A 20,000-nucleotide genomic window follows, 5' to 3' on the forward strand; every position below is an offset into this window, starting at 1 on the left:
AGATCTTCATTGTAAAGGGTTTAAACACTGTTTCCCAGGGTTCGATGAACCATAAACAATTAATGAACATGCACCTGTGGAACGGTCATTAAGACACTAACAGCTCACAGACCGTAGGCAATTAAGGTCACAGTTATGAAAACTTAGGACACTAAAGAGGACTTTCTACTGACTCTGAAAAACACCAAAAGAAAGAAGCCCAGGGTCCCTGCTCATCTGCGTGAATGTGTCTTAGGCATGCTGCAAGGAGGCATGAGGACTGCAGATGTGGCCAGGGCAATAAATTGCAATGTCTGTACTGTGAGACGCCTAAGACAGCTCTACAGGGAGACAGGACAGACAGCTGATCATCCTCGCAGTGGCAGACCACGTGTAACAACACCTGCACAGGATCGGTACATCCGAACATCACACCAGCGGGACAGATACAGGATGGCAACAAGAACTGCCCGAGATACACCAGGAACACACAATCCAACCATCAGTGTTCAGACTTTCCGCAATAGGCTGAGAGAGGCTGGACTGAGGGCTTGTAGGCCTGTTGTAAGGCAGGTCCTCACCAGACATCACCGGCAACAACGTCACCTATGGGCACAAACCCACCATCGCTGGACCAGACAGGACTGGCAAAAAGTGCTCTTCACTGACGAGTCGCGGTTTTGTTTCACCAGGGGGATGGTCGGGTTCGCGTTTATCGTCGAAGGAATGAGCGTTACACCGAGGCCTGTACTCTGGAGCAAGATCGATTTGGAGGTGGAGGGTCCGTCATGGTCTGGGGCGGTGTGTCACAGCATCATCAAACTGAGCTTGTTGTCATTGCAGGCAATCTCAACGCTGTGCGTTACAGGGAAGACATCCTCCTCCCTCATGTGGTACCCTTCCTGCAGGCTCATCCTGACATGACCCTCCAGCATGACAATGCCACCAGCCATACTGCTCGTTCTGTGCGTGATTTCCTGCAAGACAGGAATATTAGTGTTCTGCCATGGCCAGTGAAAAGCCCGGATCTCAATCCCATTGAGCACGTCTGAGACCTGTTGGATCGGAGGGTGAGGGCTTGGGCCATTCCCCCCAGAAATGTCCAGGAACTTGCAGGTGCCTTGGTGGAAGAGTGGGGTAACATCTCACAGCAAGAACGGGCAAGTCTGGTGCAGTCCATGAGGAGGAGATGCACTGCAGTACTTAATGCAGCTGGTGGCCACACCAGAAACTGACTGTTACTATTGATTTTGAACCCCCCTTTGTTCAGGGACACATTATTCCATTTCTGTTATGTTCATACAAATATTTACACATGTTAAGTTTGCTGAATATAAACGCAGTTGACAGTGAGAGGACGTTTCTTTTTTTGCTGAGTTTATATCAGCTAACCACATCATATACTATAGCACTCTTGTGCCCGACGGCACATTCAATCACCTGGCAACCATTGGTTGCAACGTCTGAGCAGGGGAACGCGACCATAATATGCAGCGTTTGGTGATGAACCACACAGCTTTACCTGTTTGAGTACTTCTATGAGCACCAGGGAGAAGATGAAGTCTATGGCCAGATCCCTCCTCTCCAGCAAGTAGTCCTTCTGCTGCTCATCACTGAGAGAGAGAGAGAGAGAGAGAGAGAGAGAGAGAGAGAGAGAGAGAGACAGAGACAGAGACAGAGACAGAGAGAGATGAGAGAGAGACAGAGAGAGATGAGAGAGATAAGGAAAGAAAGACAGAGAGACAGAGAGAGAGAGAGAGAGACAGAGAGAGATGAGAGAGAGACAGAGACAGAGAGAGAGAATAAAGACAGAGAGACAGAGAGAGATGAGATAGAGATAAAGAAAGACAGAGAGAGAGAGAGAGAGAGAGAGATAAAGAAAAACAGAGAGATAAAGAGAGAGAGACAGAGAGAGAGAGAGAGAGAGAGAGAGAGCGAGAGAGAGAGAGAGAGAGAGAGAGAGAGAGAGAGAGACAGAAAGGAAATGGGTTTAGAACATTTTGTAAGTCAGTTCATTATTTCACAGTTCATTATTTATTGTAGTAGTATCTACCTCTTGGACTTGGTATTGGCCCTGGGTCTGTATTCATGACTCTCGTCCTCTAGTCCATTTTGTCGTTTATACCAGTCAAACAGTGTCTTCAGAATGGAGGGGAGACAGTACTCAGCCAGAGAACTCATTGTACTGATTAACTAGAGAGAGAGAGAGAGAGAGAGAGAGAGAGAGCGAGAGAGAGAGAGAGAGAGAGAGAGAGAGAGAGAGAGGCAGGGAAAGAGGGAGGGAAGGGAGAGAGAGAGAGAGGCAGGGAGAGAGGGAGGGGAGGGAGGGAGAGAGGCGGGAGGGAGGGGAAGAGATGTGGAGAGGAGGAGGACAGAGAGAGGAGGGAGTGGAGAGGAGAGGATGAGGAGGACAGAGAGAGGAGGGAGTAGAGAGGAGGACAGAGAGAGGAGGGAGTAGAGAGGAGAGGAGGAGGACAGAGAAAGGAGGGAGTAGAGAGGAGAGGAGGACAGAGAGAGGAAGGAGTGGAAAGGAGAGGAGGAGAAGGAGGAGGACAGAGAGAGGAGGGAGTGGAAAGGAGAGGAGGACAGAGAGAGGAGGGAGGGGAAAGGAGAGGAGGAGTAAGACAGAGAGAGGAGGGAGTGGAGAGGATGAGGAGGACAGAGAGAGGAGGGAATGGAGAGTAGGACAGAGAGAGGAGGGAGTAGAGAGGAGGACAGAGAGAGGAGGGAGTGGAACAGAGAGGAGGAGGAGGACAGAGAAAGGAGGGAGTGGATAAAGAGGGGGAAGAGAGAGATATGTTTAGTCTGTTCTCTCAAAATAAATGTCCCACATATTTCTAGGTTTATTTTTCCATCATCCTTGATGAGTTCAATGTGGTTCATGCTGGACTATAAACCAGTTTTACCACCAGAGAGAGATAAGATACAAAAGAAACACACACACTAGCATTACCTGTCGTTAACAGTAATACTAGCACCTTCCAGTAGCATAGACGCTAGCATTGCCTGTCCTTAACAGTAATACTAGCACCTTCCAGTAGCATTGACGCAAGCATTACCTGTCGTTAACAGTAATACTAGCACCTTCCAGTAGCATAGACGCTAGCATTGCCTGTCATTAACAGTAATACTAGCACCTTCCAGTAGCATTGACGCTAGCATTACCTGTCGTTAACAGTAATACTAGCACCTTCCAGTAGCATTGACGCTAGCATTACCTGTCGTTAACAGTAATACTAGCACCTTCCAGTAGCATTGACGCTAGCATTACCTGTCGTTAACAGTAATACTAGCACCTTCCAGTAGCATTGACGCTAGCATTACCTGTCGTTAACAGTAATACTAGCACCTTCCAGTAGCATAGACGCTAGCATTGCCTGTCGTTAACAGTAATACTAGCACCTTCCAGTAGCATTGACGCTAGCATTACCTGTCGTTAACAGTAATACTAGCACCTTCCAGTAGCATTGACGCTAGCATTACCTGTCGTTAACAGTAATACTAGCACCTTCCAGTAGCATTGGCGCTAGCATTACCTGTCGTTAACAGTAGTACTAGCAGATTCCAGTAGCATTGAAGCTAGCGTTACCTGCTGTTAACACATACCTGGTCAAACTGTAGATCCTCTCCTCTCTGTAGTGACTTGTTGAGAGGCTTCTCCTATAGAGTGGAGAGGAGAGGAGAGGAGAGGAGAGGAGAGGAGAGGAGAGGAGAGGAAAATGGTGATTAGTTATGACATATACGTATACTTTGTGACAGTTCACAGCTCAGGTGCTAAGTTTAGTCTCTCTTTTTCTCCCTTCATCACTCACCAGGTAGAGGTCTTAAAGAGCCCGGGTGGACCAGAAATGGACCCGATATGGACCCGATATGACCCCAATATGGACCCGATATGACCCCGATATGGACCCCAATATGGACCCGATATGGACCCCGATATGACACCGATATGGACCCCAATATGGACCCAATATGGACACCGATATGACCCCAATATGGACCCGATATGACCCCGATATGGACCCCAATATGGACCCGATATGGACCCGATATGGACCCCAATATGGACCCGATATGACCCCAATATGGACCCCAATATGGACCCCGATATGACCCCGATATGGACCCCAATATGGACCCCGATATGGACCCCGATATGACCCCAATATGGACCCGATATGACCCCGATATGGACCCCAATATGGACCCGATATGACCCCAATATGGACCCGATATGACCCCGATATGGACCCCAATATGGACCCGATATGGACCCCGATATGACCCCGATATGGACCCCAATATGGACCCCAATATGGACCCAATATGGACACCGATATGACCCCGATATGGAGCCGATATGGACCCCGATATGACCCCGATATGGATCCCGATATGGAACCCGATATGGACCCCGATATGGAACCCGATATGGACCCCGGTATAACCCCGATATGGACCCAATATGACACCGATATGGAACCTGATATGGAACCCGATATGACCCCGATATGGAACCCGATATGGACCCCGATATGGAACCCGATATGGACCCCGGTATAACCCCGATATGGACCCAATATGACACCGATATGGAACCTGATATGGAACCCGATATGACCCCGATATGGACCCGATATGGGACCCGATATGGGATCCGATATGACACCGATATAACCCCAATATGGAACCTGATATGGAACCCGATATGACCCCGACATGGACCCGATATGGGACCCGATATGGGACCCGATATGACACCGATATAACCCCAATATGGAACCTGATATGGAACCCGATATGACCCCGATATGGAACCCGATATGACCCCAATATGGAAACCGATATGGACCCCAATATGGGGCTGATATGGACCCCGATATGGAGCCGGTATGGAACCCGATATGAACCCGATATAACCCGATATGGAACCTGATATGGAACCCGATATGGACCCGATATGGACCCGATATGGACCCGATATGGATTCCAATATGGAACCTGATATGGAACCCGATATGACCCCGATATGGACCCGATATGGACCCGATATGGGACCCGATATGGGATCCGATATGACACCGATATAACCCCAATATGGAACCTGATATGGAACCCGATATGACCCCGACATGGACCCGATATGGGACCCGATATGGGACCCGATATGACACCGATATAACCCCAATATGGAACCTGATATGGAACCCGATATGACCCCGATATGGAACCCGATATGACCCCAATATGGAAACCGATATGGACCCCAATATGGGGCTGATATGGACCCCGATATGGAGCCGGTATGGAACCCGATATGAACCCGATATAACCCGATATGGAACCTGATATGGAACCCGATATGGACCCGATATGGACCCGATATGGACCCGATATGGATTCCAATATGGAACCTGATATGGAACCCGATATGACCCCGATATGGACCCGATATGGGACCCGATATGGGACCCCGATATGGACCCCGATATGGAACCCGATATGACCCCGATATGGAAACCGATATGGACCCCGATATGGGGCCAATATGGACCCCGATATGGAGCCGGTATGGAACCCGATATGAACCCGATATAACCCGATATGGAACCTGATATGGAACCCGATATGGACCCGATATGGACCCGATATGGATTCCAATATGGAACCTGATATGGAACCCGATATGGAACCCGATATGACCCCGATATGGAACCCGATATGACCCCGATATGGAAACCGATATGGACCCCGATATGGGGCCGATATGGAGCCGATATGGACCCGATATGACCCCGATATGGACCCGATATGACCCCGATATGGACCCCGATATGGACCCGATATGGACCCCAAATTGGGAACCCGATATGGAACCCGATATGAACCCCGATATGACCCCGATATGGAGCCGGTATGGAACCCGATATGAACCCGATATAACCCGATATGGAACCTGATATGGAACCCGATATGGACCCGATATGGACCCGATATGGATTCCAATATGGAACCTTATATGGAACCCGATATGACCCCAATATGGAACCCGATATGGAAACCGATATGGACCCCGATATGGGGCCGATATGGACCCGATATGACCCCGATATGGACCCGATATGACCCCGATATGGACCCCGATATGGACCCAATATGGACCCCGATATGGAACCCGATATGAACCCCGATATGACCCCGATATGGACCCCGATATGAACCCCGATATGGACCCCGATATGGAACTGGTAATGACCTGAGAACTGAGACCAGATTAGGGGTAATTTTTCACCTGAAACCCCCAGATTAATGAATTAGATGAACTTGTATTTGTAAAATGTTTTAAACTAGTAATATGTCGATATTTAGCTAATAATAATATAGCATAGCTTTGATTTCAACCCTGTCTAAAATGCCAAAGGTTTTGACTGTTTGGAACTCTATGGAGGAGAGCTGCTCTTCTCCTGTTCTGACCAGTGTGGCTATCAAAATACGATTGCTGTCCTTGTTATGAAATTACAACTTTACCCTGTTTGTGTAAAAATGAACAAAGGCACTCTGTTTAAAGCAAAACGACTAAAACCATGTGTGATCTCGCTCTCCTCTCCGTAGCCGACTATGACTAAGACCTTTAAACAGGCTAACATTCACAAGGCCGCAGGGTCAGACGGATTACCAGGATACGCAGTCAGAAAATGAGCTGACCAGCTGTCAAGTTTCTTCACTGAGTTGTTCAACCTATCTCTGGCCCAGTCTGTAATACCAACATGTTTCATGCAGACCACCATAGTCCCTGTGCCCAGCTTTGAAAGGCTGGTCATGGCTCACATCAACACCATCAACACCATTATCCCAGAAACCCTAGACCCACTCCAATTTTGCATATGTATGTAGCATACTACTAAGAGATCCACAGATGATGCAATCTCTATTGCACTCCACACTGCCCTTTCCCACCTGGACAAAAGGAACACTTATGTGAGACTAAGCTAAGGACCCTGGGACTGAACACCTCCCTCTGCAACTGGATCCTGGACTTCCTGATGGGCCGCCCCCAGGTGGTAAGGGTTGGTAACAACACATCCGCCACGCTGATCCTCAACACAGGGGCCACTCAGGGGTGCATACTCAGTCCTCTCCTGTACTCCCTGTTCACCAATGACTGCATGGCCAAGCACGACTCCAACACCATCATTAAATTTGCAGACGACACAACAGTGGTAGGACTGATCACCGACAATGGTGAGACAGCCTAAGGGAGGTCAGAGACCTGGCCATGTGGTGCAAGGACAACAACCTCTCCCTTAAAGTGATCAAGACAAAGGAGATGATTGTGGACTACAGGAAAAGGAGGACCGAGCACGCCCCCATTCTCATCAACGGGGCTGTAGTGGAGCAGGTTGAGAGCTTCAAGTTCCTTGGTGTCCACATCAACAACAAACTAACATGGTCCAAACACACCAAGACAGTCGTGAAGAGGGCGCGACAAAGCCTATTCCCCCTCAGGAAACTGAAAAGATTTGGCATGGGTCCTGAGATCCTCAAAAGGTTCTACAGCTGCACCATCGAGAGCATCCTGACTGGTTGCATCATCGCCTGGTATGGCAACTGCTCGGCCTCCGACCGCAAGGCACTACAGAGGGTAGTGCGTACAGCCCAGTACATCACCGGGGCCAAGCTTCCTGCCTTCCAGGACCTCTACACCAGGCAGTGTCAGAGGAAGGCCCAAAAAAACTAGTCATAGACTGCTCTCTCTGCTAACGCACAGCAAGCAGTACCGGAGTGCCAAGTCTAGGTCCAAGAGGCTTCTACAGCTTCTACCCCCAAGCCTTAAGACTACTGAACAGCTAATCAAATGGCTACGCAGACTATTATCATTGCCCCCCCAAATAAAATGTGATTTGATTTGATTTACAGTCTTAGTTCAACAAGCTGCTGCCATTCATTCACAGAAGATCATAGGTATTGTAATATATCATAGTATATATATTATATCAAGCATTAGTGAACCAGCAGGATGTTACATCGGCGGTTCGTAACGTTTGAATAGATTTTCGGACTGATTCATGTTACATTTTCAGTCAAATGAAATGCAATTTGTCATGCGCTTCGTAAACAACAGGTGTTTACTATGAGTGTTTACTTGACTATGAGTGTTTACTATGACTATGAGTGTTTACTATGAGTATTTACTATGAGTGTTTACTATGACTATGAGTGTTTACTATGACTATGGTGTAGACTAAGTGTGTTTACTATGAGTGTTTACTATGACTATGAGTGTTTACTATGACTATGGTGTAGACTAAGTGTGTTTACTATGAGTGTTTACTATGACTATGAGTGTTTACTATGAGTGTTTACTATGACTATGAGTGTTTACTATGACTATGATGTAGACTAAGAGTGTTTACTATGAGTATTTACTATGAGTGTTTACTATGACTATGCTGTAGACTATGAGTGTTTACTATGAGTGTTTACTATGACTATGAGTGTTTACTATGACTATGATGTAGACTATGAGTGTTTACTATGACTATGGTGTTTACTATGAGTGTTTACTATGAGTGTTTACTATGACTATGGTGTTTACTATGACTATGGTGTAGACTATGAGTGTTTACTATGAGTGTTTACTATGACTATGGTGTAGACTATGAGTGTTTACTATGAGTGTTTACTATGACTATGGTGTAGACTATGAGTGTTTACTATGACTATGGTGTAGACTATTAGTGTTTACTATGAGTGTTTACTATGACTATGGTGTAGACTATGAGTGTTTACTATGAGTGTTTACTATGACTATGGTGTAGACTATGAGTGTTTACTATGAGTGTTTACTATGACTATGGTGTAGACTATGAGTGTTTACTATGAGTGTTTACTATGACTATGGTGTAGACTATGAGTGTTTACTATGACTATGGTGTAGACTATGAGTGTTTACTATGACTATGGTGTAGACTATGAGTGTTTACTATGAGTGTTTACTATGACTATGGTGTAGACTATGAGTGTTTACTATGAGTGTTTACTATGACTATGGTGTAGACTATGAGTGTTTACTATGAGTGTTTACTATGACTATGGTGTAGACTATGAGTGTTTACTATGAGTGTTTACTATGACTATGGTGTAGACTATGAGTGTTTACTATGACTATGGTGTAGACTATGAGTGTTTACTATGACTATGGTGTAGACTATGAGTGTTTACTATGACTATGGTGTAGACTATTAGTGTTTACTATGAGTGTTTACTATGAATGTTTACTATGACTATGGTGTAGACTATGAGTATTTACTATGAGTGTTTACTATGACTATGGTGTAGACTATTAGTGTTTACTATGAGTGTTTACTATGAGTGTTTACTATGACTATGCTGTAGACTATGAGTGAAATGCTTCCTTACAGACAATACCGAGAGAAACAGAAAAATAATAACACAAGGAATAAATACACAATGAGTAAAAATAACATGGTTAAATAACCCTAACCCTAATATCCCTAACAAACACACACAGCTTCATCTGTAAAGCAGATCCTCATTCTTTGCTTTAGCTTGGCTTATCTAAATCTAGTGGCATGTCTCAGTGACACACAGTGACATTTGTTAGAGACAACCTTTAAACTATTAGACTGATGAAAGTCAGCTGAGACTAAGAGATAAGGAGAGAGGGAGAGAGGGAGGGAGAGAGAGGAAGAGAGAGAGCGAGAGAGAGGGAGAGGGGGAGAGAGGGAGGGAGAGAGGAAGAGAGCGGGAGAGCGAGAGAGAGAGAGAGAGGGGGAGAGAGAGAGGAAGAGAGCGAGAGAGATAGAGAGAGAGAGAGAGAGGGGGGGGGGGGGGGAAGGGAGAGGGAGAAAGAGAGAGAGAGAGAGAGAGAGAGAGAGAGAGAGAGAGAGAGAGAGAGAGAGAGAGAGGGAGGGAGAGAGAGAGGGAGGGAGGGGGGAGAGATGGAGGGAGAGAGAGAGAGAGAGAGAGAGAGAGAGAGAGAGAGAGAGAGAGGGAGAGAGAGAGAGAGGGAGGGAGGGGGGAGAGATGGAGGGAGAGAGAGCGAGAGAGAAAAATGGGACAAACACCAAATTGAGACTCTGCATGCAGAATTCTGCAAAGATATATCCTCAATGTACAATGTAAAACACCAAATAATGCATGCAGAGCAGAATTAGGCCGATACCCGCTTATGATCAAAATCCAGAAAAGATACGTTAAATTCTACAACCACCGAAAAGGAAGCGATTCCCAAACCTTCCATAACAAAGCCATCACCTACAGAGAGATGAACCTGGAGAATAGTCCCCTAAGCAAGCTGGTCCTGGGGCTCTGTTCACAAACACAAACAGACCCCACAGAGCCCCAGGACAGCAACACAATTACACCCAATGAAATCAAGAGAAAACAAAAAGATAATTACTTGACACATTGGAAAGAATTAACAAAAAAACAGAGCAAACTAGAATGTTATTTGGCCCTAAACAGAGAGGACACAGCGGCAGAATACCTGACCACTGTGACTGACCCAATCTTAAGAAAGGCTTTGACTATGTACAGACTCAGTGAGCATAGCCTTGCTATTGAGAAATGCCGCCGTAGACAGACCTGGCTCTCAAGAGAAGACAGGCTATGTGCTCACTGCCCACAAAATGAGGTGGAAACTGAGCTGCACTTCCTAACCTCCTGCCCAATGTATGACCATATTAGAGAGACATATTTCCCTCAGATCACACCGATCCACAAAGAACTTTAAAACAAATCCTATTTTGATAAACTCCCATATCTACTGGGTGAAATACCACAGTGTGCAATCACAGCAGCAAGATTTGTGACCTGTTGCCACAAGAAAAGGGCAACCAGTGAAGAACACACACCATCAAAATTGTACTTTAAATACTTTAACTATTGTACTTTAACTATTTGTACATCATTACAACACTGTATATACACAAAATAAGACATTTGAAATGTTTTTATTCTTTTGGAACTTCTGTCTGTATAATGTTTACCGTTCAGTTTGATTGTTTATCTCACTTTTGTTTATTATCTCTTATCACTTGCTTCGGCGATGTTAACATGTGTTTCCATGCCAATAAAGTCCTTAAATTTAATTTAACCTCATTGAGAGAGAGAGAGAGAGAAAGAGAGAGAGAGAGACAGAGAGAGAGAGAGAGAGAGAGAGAGAGAGAGGGAGAGAGAGGGATAGAGAGGGAGAGAGAGAGGGGAGAGACAGAGACAGAGAGAGAGAGAGAGAGAGAGAGAGAGAGAGAGACAGAGAGAGAGAGAGAGAGAGAGACAGAGAGAGGGAGAGAGAGGGATAGAGAGGGAGAGAGAGGGAGAAAGAGAGGACGATGGAGGGAGAAAGAGAGGGAGAAAGAGGGATAGAGAGGGATAAAGAGAGGGGGAGAGAGGGAGAAAGAGGGATAGAGAGGGATAAAGAGAGGGAGAGAGAGGGAGAGAGAGGGACAGAGAGGGAGAAAGAGGGTTAGAGAGGGATAAAGAGAGGGAGAGAGGGGAAGAGAGGGAGAAAGAGAGGGAGAGAGAGAGAGGGACACAGAGGGAGAGAGAGGGATAAAGAGAGTGAGAGAGAGGGATAGAGGGGAGAAAGAGAGGGAGAGAGAGGGGAAGAGAGGGAGAAAGAGAGGGAGAGAGAGGGACAGAGAGGGAGAGAGAGGGATATAGAGGGAGAAAGAGAGGGAGAGAGAGGGATAGAGAGGGAGAGAGACACTGCACTGACCAGTGGTTCGGCCATGATGATGCGTATCTTCCTCTCGGAGACGGAGGTGAAGTTAGCGAACAGACTCTTGAGGACGAACTCCCCTGGCTTGCTCTCGGGGTCCACAGTAACGGGCACCATGGCGACGGGACCCTTCCTCTCTGACGAGGGACCGCTGGTGGGGTGGAGGGGTGGCTTTAAGCCCACCGGAGAGGCTATGGAGAGAGGATATCAATAAATGAATCAATCAGTCAGTCACATTCATGTCCTGTTTTTAACATGAGATGCTGCAGAAACAATCAATCAATCAATCAGTCAATCAAACCCACAGCAGATCAAAGGTGACATGCCGGCTGTTCAGCTGTGTTCATATCACATGTTATGAACCAACTTTTTATGCTGCTGTACAGGAAACATAGTTCCATCAATTACTAGGATATAGTCTAAATACAGTACTCTCCCTCTCTCTGTCTCCCTCTCTCTGTCTCCCTCTCTCTGTCTCCCTCTCTCTGTCTCTCTCTCTCTGTCTCTCTCTCTCTGTCTCTCTCTCTCTGTCTCTCCCTCTGTCTCTCTCTCTCTCTGTCTCTCCCTCTCTCTCTGTCTCTCCCTCTCTCTCTGTCTCTCCATCTCTCTGTCTCTCTCTCTGTCTCTCCCTCTGTCTCTCCCTCCCTCTGTCTCTCTGTCTCTCCCTCCCTCCCTCTGTCTGTCTCTCTCTCTCCCTCTCTCTCTCTGTCTCTCCCTATCTCTCTCTCTCTCTCCGTCTCTCTCTTTCTCTGTCTCTCTCTCTCTGTCTCTCCTCTCTCTCTCTTCTCTCTCTGTCTCTCTCCTCTCCCTCCCTCCCTCTCTCTCTCTTTCTCTCCCTCTCTCTCTGTCTCTCCCTCTCTCTCTGTCTCTCCATCTCTCTGTCTCTCTCTCTGTCTCTCCCTCTGTCTCTCCCTCCCTCTGTCTCTCTGTCTCTCCCTCCCTCCCTCTGTCTGTCTCTCTCTCTCCCTCTCTCTCTCTGTCTCTCCCTATCTCTCTCTGTCTCTCCCTCTCTCTCCCTCTGTCTCTCTCTCTCTCTCTCCCCCCTCTCTCTCTCTCTCCGTCTCTCTCTTTCTCTGTCTCTCTCTCTCTTTCTCTCTCTCTCCTCTCTCTGTCTCTCTCCTCTCCCTCCCTCCCTCTCTCTCTCTTTCTCTCTCTGTGTCTGTGTCTCTGTCTCTCCCCTCTATGTCTCTCTCTCTCTCTCTATCTCTACTCTCTCTGTCTCTCTCTCTTTCTCTCTCTCGCTCTCTCTGTCTCTCTTTCTCTCTCTCTCTCTCTCTCCTCGCTCTGTCTCTCTCTCCTCTCTCTCTCTCTCTCTCTCCTCCTCCCTTCTCCACCACAAACCTCCTCCACCATGGATCTCCTCCACCATGAACCTCCTCCCTCCTCCAACACGAACCTCCTCCACCATGAACCTCCTCCACCATGAACCTCCTCTACCATGAAACCTCCTCCACCATAAACCTCCTCCACCATGAACCTCCTCCACCACGAACTTCCTCCACCACGAACCTCCTTCACGTGTCCACAACTCCTCCACCATGAACCTCCTTCATGTGTCCACAACTCCTCCACCATGAACCTCCTTCACGTGTCCACAACTCCTCCACCATGAACCTCCTTCATGTGTCCACAACTCCTCCACCATGAACCTCCTTCATGTGTCCACAACTCCTCCACCATGAACCTCCTTCATGTGTCCACAACTCCTACATCCTCAATGGCTCCACACTATAATAGCCTGCAATCAGACCCTCTATTCTAAACTAGTTACATGAAGGACTTCATCCTACCTACAGAGAAGAATGTCCTACTGTATAAAATTACACACACACACACACACACACACACACACACACACACACACACACACACACACACACACACACACACACACACACACACACACACACACACACACACACACAGCCCTTACCAAGGCCCTTAATGAAGCTGATGACATTGGCCCGGCTCCATCTCACTGGCACCTCCATGGTGACACACAGAGAAAGACAGAGAGGACCAGAGAGAGAGACGGATGACCAGAGAGAGACAGAGAGGACCAGAGAGAGAGAGAGAGGACCACAGAGAGAGACAGAGAGGACCACAGAGAAACAGAAATGACCAGAGAGAGAGAGAGAGGACCACAGAGAGAGACAGAGAGGACCACAGAGAGAGACAGAGAGGACCACAGAGAGACAGAGAGGATCACAGAGAGAGAGAGAGAGAGCACCACTGAGAGAGACAGAGAGGACCACAGAGAGAGACAGAGAGGACCACAGAGAGAGACAGAGAGGACCACAGAGAGACAGAGAGGACCACAGAGAGAGACAGAGAGGACCACCGAGAGAGACAGAGAGGACCCCAGAGAGAGACAGCGAGGACCACAGAGAGAGACAGAGAGGACCACTGAAAGAGACAGAGAGGACCACAGAGAGAGACAGAGACAACCACAGAGAGACAGAGAGGACCACAGAGAGAGACAGAGATGACCAGAGAGAGCGAGAGAGGACCACAGAGAGAGACAGAGAGGACCACAGAGAAACAGAGATGACCAGAGAGAGAGACAGAGGACCACAGAGAGAGACAGAGAGGAACACAGAGAAACAGAGATGACCAGAGAGAGAGAGAGAGGACCACAGAGAGAGACAGAGAGGACCACAGAGAGAGACAGAGAGGACCACAGAGAGAGAGAGAGAGAGAGAGAGAGAGAGAGAGAGAGAGAGAGAGAGAGAGAGCGAGAGAGAGAGAGGACCAGAGAGAGAGACAGAGAGGACCACAGAGAGAGAGAGGACCACAGAGAGACAGAGAAGACCACAGAGAGAGACAGAGATGACCAGAGAGGCAGAGAGGACCACAGAGAGAGACAGAGACAACCACAGAGAGACAGAGAGGACCACAGAGAGAGACAGAGATGACCAGAGAGAGCGAGAGAGGACCACAGAGAGAGACAGAGAGGACCACAGAGAAACAGAGATGACCAGAGAGAGAGACAGAGGACCACAGAGAGAGACAGAGAGGAACACAGAGAAACAGAGATGACCAGAGAGAGAGAGAGAGGACCACAGAGAGAGACAGAGAGGACCACAGAGAGAGACAGAGAGGACCACAGAGAGAGACAGAAATGACCAGAGAGAAAGGCAGAGATGACCACAGAGAGAGACAGAGAGGACCACAGAGAGAGACATAAATGACCAGAGAGAGAGGCAGAGATGACCACAGAAAGGACCATAGAGAGAGACAGAGAGGACCACAGAGAGAGACAGAGGGTGGAAGGTATGGGCGTAGGGGTAGGAGGGCAGGGGATGAAGGGGGCTCTGGTTGTCTTACTCCCCCATGACAGTATCCAGTAGCAGTGGCTCAGAGCCCACGGGGATCACAGGACAGGAGAGGGACAGGTACCTACCAGAAGAGCACTACTACTCTTCCATTAGGATCCAAGAGAAAACCGCTGGAGCACCACTCTACTCCACCATGATGGTCTCCATGGTTACCACACACAGGCAGGAGGCTAGACCAGGTTACCACACACAGGCAGGAGGCTAGACCAGGTTACCACACACAGGCTGGAGGCTAGACCAGGTTACCACACACAGGCTGGAGGCTAGACCAGGTTGCCACACACAGGCTGGAGGCAAGACCAGGTTGCCACACACAGGCTGGAGGCCAGACCAGGTTACCACACACAGGCTGGAGGCTAGACCAGGTTGTGTGTCCACTGGGGCTGGAGGCTAGACCAGGTTGTGTGTCCACTGGGGCTGGAGGCTAGACCAGGTTGTGTGTCCACTGGGGCAAAGCTAAGCTAGCAGATCACCAATTCCCAAAGAAAAAACAGGAGAGGATCAGGTTCTGAAGTTACTCCATGACAGAAGGGATACCGGAAGGTTCAAAGAGAGCAGACAGCAAACTCTCAGCACTAAAGGGTTGAACGTGAAGAGGACAGTCTCAGTACTATTATTAAAGATGAAGAGGACAGTCTCAGAACTAAAGGGTTGAACGTGAAGAGGACAGTCTCAGTACTATTATTAAAGATGAAGAGGACAGTCTCAGAACTAAAGGGTTGAAGATGAAGAGGACAGTCTCAGTACTATTATTAAAGATGAAGAGGACAGTCTCAGTACTATTATTAAAGATGAAGAGGACAGTCTCAGAACTAAAGGGTTGAAGATGAAGAGGACAGTCTCAGTACTATTATTAAAGATGAAGAGGACAGTCTCAGAACTAAAGGGTTGAAGATGAAGAGGACAGTCTCAGTACTATTATTAAAGATGAAGAGGACAGTCTCAGTACTATTATTAAAGATGAAGAGGACAGTCTCAGAACTAAAGGGTTGAAGATGAAGAGGACAGTCTCAGTACTATTATTAAAGATGAAGAGGACAGTCTCAGTACTATTATTAAAGATGAAGAGGACAGTCTCAGTACTATTATTAAAGATGAAGAGGGCAGTCTCAGTACTATTATTAAAGATGAAGAGGACAGTCTCAGTACTATTATTAATGATGAAGAGGACAGTCTCAGTACTATTATTAAAGATGAAGAGGACAGTCTCAGTACTAAAGGGTTGAAGATGAAGAGGACAGTCTCAGTACTATTATTAAAGATGAAGAGGACAGTCTCAGTACTATTATTAAAGATGAAGAGGACAGTCTCAGTACTATTATTAAAGATGAAGAGGACAGTATCAGTACTATTATAAAAGATGAAGAGGACAGTCTCAGTACTAAAGGGTTGAAGGTGAAGAGGACAGTCTCAGTACTATTATTAAAGATGAAAAGGACAGTCTCAGTACTATTATTAAAGATGAAGAGGACAGTCTCAATACTATTATTAAAGATGAAGAGGACAGTCTCAGTACTATTATTAAAGATGAAGAGGACAGTCTCAGAACTAAAGGGTTGAACGTGAAGAGGACAGTCTCAGTACTATTATTGAAGATGAAGAGGACAGTCTCAGTATTATTATTAAAGATGAAGAGGACAGTCTCAGAACTATTATTAAAGATGAAGAGGACAGTCTCAGTACTAAAGGGTTGAAGGTGAAGAGGACAGTCTCAGTACTAAAGGGTTGAAGGTGAAGAGGACAGTCTCAGTACTATTATTAAAGATGAAGAGGACAGTCTCAGTACTAAAGGGTTGAAGATGAAGAGGACAGTCTCAGTACTATTATTAAAGATGAAGAGGACAGTCTCAGTACTATTATTAAAGATGAAGAGGACAGTCTCAGTACTAAAGGGTTGAAGGTGAAGAGGACAGTCTCAGTACTAAAGGGTTGAAGGTGAAGAGGACAGTCTCAGTACTATTATTAAAGATGAAGAGGACAGTCTCAGTACTAAAGGGTTGAAGATGAAGAGGACAGTCTCAGTACTATTATTAAAGATGAAGAGGACAGTCTCAGTACTATTATTAAAGATGAAGAGGACAGTCTCAGTACTATTATTAAAGATGAAGAGGACAGTCTCAGAACTAAAGGGTTGAAGATGAAGAGGACAGTATCAGTACTATTATTAAAGATGAAGAGGACAGTCTCAGTACTATTATTAAAGATGAAGAGGACAGTCTCAGTACTATTATTAAAGATGAAGAGGACAGTCTCAGTACTATTATTAAAGATGAAGAGGACAGTCTCAGTACTAAAGGGTTGAAGATGAAGAGGACAGTCTCAGTACTATTATTAAAGATGAAGAGGACAGTCTCCGTACTATTATTAAAGATGAAGAGGACAGTCTCAGAACTAAAGGGTTGAACGTGAAGAGGACAGTCTCAGTACTATTATTAAAGATGAAGAGGACAGTCTCAGAACTATTATTAAAGATGAAGAGGACAGTCTCAATACTATTATTAAAGATGAAGAGGACAGTCTCAGTACTATTATTAAAGATGAAGAGGACAGTCTCAGTACTATTATTAAAGATGAAGAGGACAGTCTCAGTACTATTATTAAAGATGAAGAGGACAGTCTCAGAACTAAAGGGTTGAAGATGAAGAGGACAGTATCAGTACTATTATTAAAGATGAAGAGGACAGTCTCAGTACTATTATTAAAGATGAAGAGGACAGTCTCAGTACTATTATTAAAGATGAAGAGGACAGTCTCAGTACTATTATTAAAGATGAAGAGGACAGTCTCAGTACTAAAGGGTTGAAGATGAAGAGGACAGTCTCAGTACTATTATTAAAGATGAAGAGGACAGTCTCCGTACTATTATTAAAGATGAAGAGGACAGTCTCAGAACTAAAGGGTTGAACGTGAAGAGGACAGTCTCAGTACTATTATTAAAGATGAAGAGGACAGTCTCAGAACTATTATTAAAGATGAAGAGGACAGTCTCAATACTATTATTAAAGATGAAGAGGACAGTCTCAGTACTATTATTAAAGATGAAGAGGACAGTCTCAGAACTAAAGGGTTGAACGTGAAGAGGACAGTCTCAGTATTATTATTAAAGATGAAGAGGACAGTCTCAGAACTATTATTAAAGATGAAGAGGACAGTCTCAGTACTATTATTAAAGATGAAGAGGACAGTCTCAGTACTAAAGGGTTGAACGTAAAGAGGACAGTCTCAGTACTAAAGGGTTGAAGGTGAAGAGGACAGTCTCAGTACTAAAGGGTTGAAGGTGAAGAGGACAGTCTCAGTACTATTATTAAAGATGAAGAGGACAGTCTCAGTACTAAAGGGTTGAAGGTGAAGAGGACAGTCTCAGTACTAAAGGGTTGAAGGTGAAGAGGACAGTCTCAGTACTATTATTAAAGATGAAGAGGACAGTCTCAGTACTATTATTAAAGATGAAGAGGACAGTCTCAGTACTAAAGGGTTGAAGATGAAGAGGACAGTCTCAGTACTATTATTAAAGATGAAGAGGACAGTCTCAGTACTATTATTAAAGATGAAGAGGACAGTCTCAGTACTAAAGGGTTGAAGATGAAGAGGACAGTCTCAGTACTATTATTAAAGATGAAGAGGACAGTCTCAGTACTATTATTAAAGATGAAGAGGACAGTCTCAGTACTATTATTAAAGATGAAGAGGACAGTCTCAGTACTAAAGGGTTGAAGATGAAGAGGACAGTCTCAGTACTAGTATTAAAGATGAAGAGGACAGTCTCAGTACTAAAGGGTTGAACGTGAAGAGGACAGTCTCAGTACTATTATTAAAGATGAAGAGGACAGTCTCAGTACTATTATTAAAGATGAAGAGGACAGTCTCAGTACTATTATTAAAGATGAAGAGGACAGTCTCAGTACTATTATTAAAGATGAAGAGGACAGTCTCAGTACTATTATTAAAGATGAAGAGGACAGTCTCAGTACTAAAGGGTTGAAGATGAAGAGGACAGTCTCAGTACTATTATTAAAGATGAAGAGGACAGTCTCAGTACTATTATTAAAGATGAAGAGGACAGTCTCAGTACTATTATTAAAGATGAAGAGGACAGTCTCAGAACTAAATGGTTGAAGATGAAGAGGACAGTATCAGTACTATTATTAAAGATGAAGAGGACAGTCTCAGTACTATTATTAAAGATGAAGAGGACAGTCTCAGTACTATTATTAAAGATGAAGAGGACAGTCTCAGTACTATTATTAAAGATGAAGAGGACAGTCTCAGTACTAAAGGGTTGAAGATGAAGAGGACAGTCTCAGTACTATTATTAAAGATGAAGAGGGCAGTCTCAGTACTATTATTAAAGGTGAAGAGGACAGTCTCAGTACTATTATTAAAGGTGAAGAGGACAGTCTCAGTACTATTATTAAAGATGAAGAGGACCGTCTCAGTACTAAAGGGTTGAAGGTGAAGAGGACAGTCTCAGTACTATTATTAAAGATGAAGAGGACAGTCTCAGTACTATTATTAAAGATGAAGAGGACAGTCTCAGTACTATTATTAAAGATGAAGAGGACACTATCAGAACTAAAGGGTTGAAGATGAAGAGGACAGTCTCAGTACTATTATTAAAGATGAAGAGGACAGTCTCAGTACTAAAGGGTTGAAGATGAAGAGGACAGTCTCAGTACTATTATTAAAGATGAAGAGGACAGTCTCAGTACTATTATTAAAGATGAAGAGGACAGTCTCAGTACTAAAGGGTTGAACGTGAAGAGGACAGTCTCAGTACTATTATTAAAGATGAAGAGGACAGTCTCAGTACTATTATTAAAGATGAAGAGGACAGTCTCAGTACTATTATTAAAGATGAAGAGGACAGTCTCAGTACTATTATTAAAGATGAAGAGGACAGTCTCAGTACTATTATTAAAGATGAAGAGGACAGTCTCAGT

The 20,000-nt window shown here is 45.4% G+C and overlaps 1 protein-coding gene across 9 annotated transcripts in view; it reads right to left on the reverse strand.

The window, feature by feature from the left end:
• Positions 1-20,000, reverse strand: part of fryb (furry homolog b (Drosophila)) — a 247,848-nt gene that overhangs the window by 129,848 nt on the left and 98,000 nt on the right. For 8 of the 9 annotated variants that reach the window (XM_036967913.1, XM_036967909.1, XM_036967914.1 and 5 more), the window contains exons 2-5: positions 11,720-11,913; positions 3,586-3,639; positions 2,033-2,172; positions 1,502-1,592 (exon numbers count right to left, since the gene is read on the reverse strand). In XM_036967913.1, the coding sequence (XP_036823808.1) occupies positions 1,502-1,592; positions 2,033-2,172; positions 3,586-3,639; positions 11,720-11,839 (405 nt within the window). In that variant the 5' untranslated portion in view covers positions 11,840-11,913. Of the gene's footprint in view, positions 1-1,501; positions 1,593-2,032; positions 2,173-3,585; positions 3,640-11,719; positions 11,914-13,655; positions 13,782-20,000 lie in introns of those variants that run through there. The other variant, XM_036967912.1, reaches the window with a different exon arrangement.

Source organism: Oncorhynchus mykiss, chromosome Y (genome assembly GCF_013265735.2).
Source record: "Oncorhynchus mykiss isolate Arlee chromosome Y, USDA_OmykA_1.1, whole genome shotgun sequence".
Lineage (NCBI taxonomy): Eukaryota > Metazoa > Chordata > Actinopteri > Salmoniformes > Salmonidae > Oncorhynchus > Oncorhynchus mykiss.